General features: G+C 37.3%; 1 protein-coding gene across 3 annotated transcripts in view; it reads left to right on the top strand.

Annotated features, from left to right (window-relative positions):
- Window positions 1–3,823: 3,823 nt before the first annotated feature.
- Window positions 3,824–9,596, top strand: part of LOC122636273 (serine/arginine repetitive matrix protein 2-like) — a 241,813-nt gene continuing 236,040 nt past the window's right edge. Inside the window, exon 1 of one of the 3 annotated variants that reach the window (XM_043827319.1) lies at window positions 3,824–4,097. In XM_043827319.1, the coding sequence (XP_043683254.1) occupies window positions 3,943–4,097 (155 nt within the window). In that variant the 5' untranslated portion in view covers window positions 3,824–3,942. The remainder of the gene's footprint in view (window positions 4,098–9,596) is intronic. The other 2 variants (XM_043827317.1, XM_043827316.1) reach the window with 2 other exon arrangements.

Raw genomic sequence — 9,596 nt, 5'->3', positions numbered from 1 at the left:
CGATTTGATATCGTTCCGTAAGAAAATCCTTATTATTACGTTATTATTATGCCGGTAGCAATTATGCAGGTGCACCTTACCGGATCGTCCAAAGAAGAAAGAAAACGGTAACGTGCATTGGAGCGAGAAAGCAAAGAGGGTAGCACTGCGTTTATCCGCATCAGGAGTTATTGTTTCCGTTTCTCGCTTGACGTTATCGCGATTGAACCGGCTTATACCTACTGTATGTGATACTGTAATGTTACATGTACCTACTTCTTCGCATACTTTTGCTCGCTAAAATCGGTCAAACGATCGAAAAAGAATCAAAGGATTTGTATGGCTACGTATTCTCTAACGACGAAACCTCGGAATGTGCATTATTTTTATTTAGAAGAAAATAATATTGCTAATTTATCTTTTTATAACATGGAATGTAGACTAAATATTTTTATTTATACGTGTATGTATGCGTGTATGGATTGTAATCGTAAATTTTAATACTTACTAAGTTCTTATAATTTATAAATAGAAATAAGCAAGTATTACAAATTAATAGTAATAATTTATTAATACTTGTAAAGTATATATATAATAAAGTATATATAAATGATTGAAATATAATTGGTTTATAAGAGGTATATACAGGAGGTCTCATTTAAATCCAATCGTCAAAATATTTGTTTTGAATCGAGTGGTAAGAGGAAAAACACACAGTTATATCTTTCGAAAGAAAAAATATAACAATATAGAAATTGTCGAGATATCAGTTTCTCTTTCACACGTTATATCTTTGTTATTATAATATTTGATGCCACTTCTCTGAACTCGAAAAGATCTTGTATGAAAAAGATTACGTTTTAATAAGTAAAAGAAACATTAAACGTATACGTTTACAATTTTATTTTAAGATCGTAGTTGGCATAAACTGTTACACAAATACATACATACGTTCAAAATGACCTATCGCATTAGCGATTACGATCGAAGACGTTATTCATAACGAATAAGAAAAGATTGTTTCAGAAAGATCAGATCGTTGACTGGCATTGGTGCAGTCAATTGCACGAAACTTTTCGTCGATTTTTACAAAGTAAGAAAGGAACACAGGAAAAAGAAATAGTCGATGAGAAATCGAAATCGTTACTTCTTCGAGCACCTTCTTTGTTGTTATTTGAGAGCAGTCTCGAGATGACCGTGATGAGAAACAACAACGAGAAGTACGAGGAGGTACGAGTAGTACGAAGTCGTGCTGGTGCAAGGCGAGTTCGAGGAGAATAGTGGCAAGAGAGGAACTGCGAGGGAACTCGAAGCGAGATCGGTTAGAAGAGTCGAAGAGGAGAGAGAATAACGGGCAGCAGTACCTCTTGGCGCGCCGTACAGGCCCTACGTGCTTTTATTACGTGTACGCGAGTCGATCTCTCCAAAGGACTCGTATCCTTTCTCCTCTCGTTTCGACTAATGTTCTTCGGCCGTACAATTTTCTTCCGCGGTGAACGTAAATTATTCATTTATCATAATATTTCGAACGAAATTGTGACGCTTTTTTTTACTCGATCTTGACAATTTCTATGATTTATAAGAAAATATCTATAGAGATTATGCAATATACTGTGTAGTATCATATACGACAATATATCTCATACTTAAGAATTTTTATATTTCGAAATTAATGTATCGATATTCGTGAATTTGATTACATAAATGATCGATAATCTATGATCGATATTCGAGTTTCTTGATCTTTGAACGAGAGAACAACCGTGGACAATTCTTTTACATCAATAGATAAATCATTTCAAGAGGGAACGTATATTGTGACTTTTTATTCTATCTTGACAATTCCTATGATTTATAATAAATATATAGATTATGCGATATACTGTGTAGTATTATATATGGCGAATGTCTCATACACAAATCTTTTTTTTATACTAATATTAATGTATCGATATTCGTGAATTTGATTACATAAATTATAAATGAACGATAATCCATACTCGAGTTTTTTGATATTCGAAAAGGAGAACAACAGTGAACGATTCATTCACGTCAATAATTAAATCTTATAAAAAATGGATGTACGTTGTAAATTTTTTATTTGATCTTATAGATTTGTATGGCATGCAGATTAAAATATACATTTTAACGTAATATTATACAAAAAAATTGTTACATTCCAAAATAAAAATAAACGGTTGATTGCACAAATCGTTGGAAATTTATATTTGAATTTCTTGAATCTCAAAAACAAGGGCAACGATGGACAATTTTTTCATGTCAGTAGATAAACCGTGGAAAGAACGGACGTATATAGAAAACGTCGGACGTTGAAACGAAGAGGAGGTTTAAAGTTTTCAGTTACTTTTACCGTATAAAGCCGTTCATCATGAAGGATTCGGTTTAAATTTCCAACGAAGTCGAGTCGGTACTCGAATCGGTAGCGTTTTTGCTTCAAGTTGTCGTTGAGAGAAGAAAGAGGAGCAAAAAAAAGAGGAGGAGAAGGACAAGGAGGAGGAGGAGGAGGAGGAGGAGGAGAAGGAGGAGAAGGAGGAGAAGAGCGGAGAAAGAGAAAGAAAGAAGAAGAAACAGAAGAAGGAGAAGAAGGGAGAAAAGTCGCCCGACGGCGTACAACGAAGGAAGATTCGAAGAGAAGAAGAAGAAGAAGAGGAGGAGGAGAAGGAGGAGGAAGAAGAAGAAGAAGGAGAAGAAGAAGAGGAAGAATAAGAAGAAGAGGAAGAAGAAGAGGAAGAGGGTAGCGTCTCTTCACAGGTGTCGCTCCAGAGCACTACCACTCGAGAGGCCACACTTGCTGCTGGTACCGCGAACGCGAACGGTAAACCGGTGCACCAATGTCGCTCCACCTTCGCGACGAAGTACCAACGAGTCGGAAATTAATTTTAAAATCTATATTGAACGTGATACACCTTAATCCATCGTAAACGTGTATCCGCATGAGCAAGCTACTTAAAATCATCTTTGCGCGAGATCACGATAATTTTAGAACAGGAAAAAAAATATAAAAGGAAAAAGAAACAAATGACAAGAAAATAAAGAGAAAAGGAAAAGAAAAAAGAGAAAGATCGAATGGCAACTGTAGCACGTTGAAACTACGAAAGCAAGTATTCGTGATCCGTGTGAAAATCCACGAAAGGGAACTGCGAAATCGTGGATCGTGGATTGTTGATAGCTTATTTTGGATCCATGCTGTAAGTGTGCATTCTATCGAAGAGAAATGAAGTCGAGTATTTCGAATCATGGGAAAGAGAACGTGAGTTCGTTTCTCTGATAGGAGGGAAAAATAATTGATAGAAAATCGTTTATCTTTCGAAAAGGAGCAAATAAGAAGAAGAAGGAAGAGAAAAGAAAGGAAAGGAAATTTTGTACATTTCGAGTTTATTAGGCAAGGTGCAAGGTACCATCGTTTGGCTCAGGAACGTTTGGTTGTTCGAGCAGTTGGGATCGAGAAGACCGGTCTCGGCATATCCACGAGGTAATATTGTGCATGCGTGCATCGGTACGTGCGTACGCTGTGTGATGGCCGTTATGTAATCGGCTCCACTCTACTCGTATAGGCCAAGCCACGCGAACGAGCAACGTCAGAATCGAAAGTAATCGACCGATACGGAGGATCGTTTCGATTTTGCCGTGCCGTCACGGATTATGGAATGGTTCGATACCGATCCTCTTACGATCGTTTCATTACAGTTCCTTTGAAACTTTACTTGGGCGGTCAATTTCCTGTTTATGTTTAAAAAAACGTACAGCTACAAGGATCGATCGACCGAACTTCTGTACTTACCTATTTACCCTTGGTGAATGTATCAGGCGAAAGATAGGGAGAGAGAGAGAGAGAGAGAGAAGGAGAGAGAGAGAAAGAGAAAGACAAAGACAGATACTCGAGTAACCAAGTCGGCAGGACATTCTCGACGGTGATTTTCAAAGTGAGGGCGGCAGACAGATATGGACGACGGCGTGCAGAACGGTCTACAGTCGGAGCAGTGGTTCTCGACGTTCGAGAAAGGAGACAAGCGACCAAACTCGATCGGTAGCGGTGCCCTACGCTTCATTCGTACTCGCAGCAGCATCCGAAGAGATCTTAAGAAGCACTGCAATCGGTGAGAAATTGATCCTTAATTTAAAATAGACTTCGATCGTTATTTCGATCGTTATTTCCTACCGATCTTCGTGACTTAACGCGAGTTTCATCCATTCGCATAGCATTCGCAAAGACACGAAGCTCGAGCGGAAACGTAATTGGCATAATGGCTACCGACGACTCGGTCGTCATGGCCGTACCACCAAGCGAGAAACTTTCAAGTTTTCTTGTATCGCAAATTATCACACGACTTAACTCCCCATGAATGTAACTACCTGCGATTACTCGCCAGATGTATATTGATGGGTAATCTTATATCACATTTTTAGATCCTCTAAATGGATGACTTAAAGTCGTTTAAAATCGTTCTTTAATTACATTTATATTTTATTGCTCTCTAATTTGGTACAAAAGTAGGATATATTTGCCTTACAGTATTTAATATCAAGGGCTACGCGTGTTCCTCCAGAAAAAAAGAAATGAAAGAAGAAAAAAACAGTAAACGATTGGATAGAAATAATAGATCGGCACGCGCATTCCTCTTTCAGTAAATCGTCGCGAGAACGATCTCGATGTTTCTCCTCGAAAGGAAAAGCATCCGGCAACGACCGGCTTAGGCTTTCGGTCCTTTTCGAATGAACGAACGAACGGCAATGGTGAACGAAGGGCTAATGGAGCGTAACGAAGGTACACAAGTATCATCGGAAAAAAATGTTCTGCTCGGTAAATTTCTAACAAGCGGATCTAATTGTTTCGAAAATTGATCTAACAAGTTGCCTAAGCCATTTGACAATTAGTATCGACATGAGAATTATTTCTATTACGTATAAATTTATTATCAATGTTTACGTAACTATTAAGAACTATTACAATCTATGCATGAACGTCAAATTTGATATTATACTGTTACTAAATTTAGTTGTAAATTATGTTACATTAGAATATTCGAATGATATTTTCCCACCGTATTAATTTTCGCTTTACTAAAAATTAAAAGAATTATCAATAACCAGTATTCAATTAACCTTTTTCAAATATTCTTGAGATTTCTATCGCGATATTTATAATATTACTAAAATATACTTGTTAATAAGACTAAAGTCTAATATGAAAAATATAAATAATGGATTCTATTGTATAATATTTTTTATCTACATATTTAAGTTATTTTTTACGTACATATCTAAAATCTCATTGATTCGAGAATCGACATATTAAAGACTAATGATTAAAAACATGTCGGAAAGAAAATATTCGCAATGTATCTTGTGCGGAAGAGTAATAATAACAATTCGATCATTTACGGACGAGCATCGTTGCCGGCGGGAAGGAAAGGGCCAGGGAAACGCAAGGAAGGTAAAAGTATCATCGGAGGCGAATCCGTTGGCGCAGTTGGAATGCTGTATGACTTGCGACTCGTCATGCCGCAAACCAGTCCGTACGAAAGGACCCCCGTAGTTACGATTCACGCACCTTTGGCATTACGTCGAGTAAGCTCGAACGCAAGAACATTCGATATCCTTGTGTCGTGGCGTAGAAAGGATAATCGTTTGGCGCGAACGAGAAAGGAGCTCGAGCGATTACCTTTCGAGATTTTTCACGTAGCAACTTTCCCATTGCATCAAGTCAATATTTTATTCTTATCTGTGTCTCTTCATCTTTCGGAACGTTCGTCTCGTCTATTTATTTCTAATACGTTCCCTGTTTAACGTTGTTCACGTTATATCCGTCGAATACAACATGCTCGAGATGGCGCAGAAAAGACGGCTCAACCAACGAAGGGTCAATAATCCACGTAAGCTTCTTCACGATTAACCGCTTTAAGTATCGATTCTTCCTACACGAATGTGAATTCTTAAGACGAATCAGCAAGGAGCTATTACGTCCGATCATCGCGTAATCCGCTTTCGTATACGTCGATGCATAGGTAAACTGTATATCCCGGTTGATCGACATGCCCGAAGAACGAGCAAGAGATGGGAAAGAAAGCTGGCTGTAGCAGGAAGTAGAAGCAATTTGTAGAATTCGCGGTCCTTGCGGTGCGTGAGAAGAACCACGGCTACTACTAATAATCGCTTCGTGGAATTCAAGACGGTCGCTTGTCTTACGACGAGACAGCTTCGTGATTCTTGCCCCGCGGCGATGACTATGAACTTATCCTTTTCTCTGTAGAAAAGTAATTAGAATCTGAAGAGGTAAACTTACCGATCTCGCGATCGTTGTAAGTCGTCGACCGTGACACAACGATTTTACACGCGTGGGTGTCATAAAATCCTTTTTATTACACGTTCCTTTTAAATATATTTCCATTGAAATCATTCGTGTCGAATCATAAAATCGATCATACTCTTCTTAGAAACTCGATCTACGGATGAAGAATAAATCATTTATTTTATACGAATTTTTATATATCTCAAGGATAATAATTGTTACGTTCTACTTAACTCTTACGTTATTTTCCATTACAAATACACTTTTATTAGCATAATCATAATTATCATTATTACATTATATAATTCAATTTTTTAACAGTCATGGCCTATTCTCAGAAATTTTCCATATTTTCTCTTCTAACCAGGGACCCTCGACAAATACATCCCAAATACCAGAATTCGCGACATAGAAAGTAAATAAAATAAAATACGAGTTATATCGAATAATATAAAAAGATTCAAAGCAAATTTGTTACTTTCGGGAATCCTACTTGTCAGTTCGTATTATCGTATAATACAACAGATATGAACATACCAGATAAATAAATATAAATGACTCGCTCTAACAAAAAACAAACATTAAATCGGAAATGTTGCCAAACACAACATATACGGAAATAAAAACAACTTTATATCATCGCTAGATGAATGTTACGGAAGTAAATAAATTGAAATAAATAAAGATTTCAAAAATCGACGTCGATAGAGACGGAGAACGTAGAAAAGAACGGAGAACGGAGAAGTTACAATGGCGATAAATGCCACTCGCGCTAACTAAGAACCAAGGCGTATCGACTTTATCCAAACCATCGACTTACTCCGACGAGATTATTAAACGAAGCCGTCGTATTATCGACTTCTTTCGGGCCACTGCATTATCGGCTATCGCGAATATCGCGTGAACGAGACAAGGCATTCATAAATAATACGCTTTGCTGTAAGTTATAGACGATGTAAATTACGTTTAAGCGACAGGGGGTAACTAGAGAAGCACATCACTTTTTCTCTCTCTCTCCCTCTTTTTTTTCTAACAAACATGCACGAAAAAGAGTCCTGTCCAAAGCCACGGGTGTCTTTTTCGTGCAAGTAGCCTAAACGAACGGAAAAGAAGATCGGAACTCGGTACGCCGAAAATCTTGGATACGGTCGATCGAACGAAAAGAATTATCGCGATATATTTCATGCTTTAAAGTCGAACGGGATCGGACGAAATCGAGTTGGCCGGCTTGGCTCGGTTCTAGAGGGGCCCCCGTCGCGCATAATAATCCTTCGGAGGGCCACACGAGGAAACCCAGTTTGGCTCCTTCGGACTCCTCTGCGTATGTTCAAGAGAGAGAGAGAGAGAGAGAGAGAGAGAGAGAGAGAGAGAGAGAGAGAGAAACGGAACGAACGTACACATACACTCGTACTCCTTTTACACATTGGCGCACAGAGAAGAGAAGCAGAGGCCGCACAGCTTCGAACACTTCCGTGTTGTACGACTAATGAATCGTCTTCTCTCGTCGAGCCCTTCCACCCCTTACCCCTCCCTTCCCCTTACCGCACCCCTTCTTTTTTTTCTTGGATCGGCTTCTTCGTCTTCTTTCTCTCCTTCTTCTTTTTTTCTTTTTTTTTCTTTTCTTTCTCCGTCGTATTTACCACCCATCGCATTTTTTTCTTTTTTTTTACCACTGACCGATCGAGTCTCCTTTTCCCTCCTTGTCTACCTCCTGCTACGCCATTTATCGAACGTATTCGTACGCTCGAAACGGGCTGACCTTATCGACGCCTTCTTCTTCTTCGATCGCGAGCTCCGCGTGCTTATCGAACACGTTCTTGCTTACGATAAGGTCTGATCTTATCGACACCTTTCAAACTTGGTATTTTTTTTGCTTTTTTATCAGGGATCTTCCGGTATACGGTGTAATGCCAACCTGACTGCCACACGAATTTTGTACGTTTTATTCTGGGGTCACAGATGGGTTTTCATAATTATAAGCTCTTATAATGAAATAATTGAATAGTATGATTGAATAAGACTTATAACGATAAATTATTAAATAGTATGATCGAATAGAACTTTTATACCCTTATCAATGGTATGTTTATTTCTAATGATTGTTAATGATTATATTGATAATCAGCTTAAAATAGTACATTTTGGTTTGAAAGAGCTTAAAAGAATTACATGAAAAGGAGAAATATATCGCTGAAGACAACAATAGTCTATTTTTTGTTTTGTGATTGTAATTATTATAAATTTATATTATGTTTGATAAATAATTTAATTACTAATATTCACAGCACTAATTTACATGTAAGTATATTATAAATATACAAGTAAAATTTTTATTCATATTTTTATCATTTAAAATATCATAATTAATATCATTAATTAAAATCATTATCATCAATTTTAAAAAAGCGAAAATGCAATGTAATAGAACAATTACTAATTAAATCACTTTTTACTTTACTATTATTTTGCGTTACTAAATATTTTGTATTCGGTGATATTCGAGACATAGCGATTAAATAAAAAGATTTAGTAGTATCGGTTATTGATGATCACTATCGTATCACTTAGAAACACTCAAACACGATTTGATTATGATGAGAGTTAACGTGTTAAGTTATCTGTTGGCATCAAATAATACAATTAACTATAAGAGATAAATTAATTGTAGATTATCAAATTGGTTAACATTGTATTTTTTCTAAGCATACGTAAAACTATCTACGATACGTTAAAAGGATGCACTCTTATAGTCGTATCTTGATTAGGCATACGAATGTCACGTAAATGTATTTAAGAACGGTTGAAACGATCATTGATTTGTATAATGAGCTTTACATGAGGCATCCATCTTTCTCTAACTCCGTGTAACGAATCCTGTAGAGTTATCGAACACGCGTTAACCGTATAAGAACACGGCGTATACAACGTGCACACTATTGGCTTAAAGAGGAAACAGATTTTTATGGTGTTCAGTCTCCATTGCGTAGACACATATCGATAAATTTCACTTGGAATACGTCCTCTTTCTCTTTCTCACGCACTCGACTATTTTATTTATTGCACGCGGGGTCAAGCAGTTGTTCAACGATATCCCGTATCACCTATGCCGCGAATATATCCATCGCTCGAGAGGTGGTTCTACATTTTATCGTACATTTATCGGCGCTAACGTGTGAAATTGGATACGTAATAAACGTAAGGGGTTCATCCGTAACTTGGTATGAATAGTACTTATAGCAGATCGATCGCGAGAAAGGTCAATTCAACTGGAAACTATCATCCTTTCTAACTTTGAGTTAATCTTTTA

Source organism: Vespula pensylvanica, chromosome 21 (genome assembly GCF_014466175.1).
Source record: "Vespula pensylvanica isolate Volc-1 chromosome 21, ASM1446617v1, whole genome shotgun sequence".
In the NCBI taxonomy this organism is placed as follows: domain Eukaryota; kingdom Metazoa; phylum Arthropoda; class Insecta; order Hymenoptera; family Vespidae; genus Vespula; species Vespula pensylvanica.
This window is presented reverse-complemented; position numbering and strand designations above follow the sequence as displayed.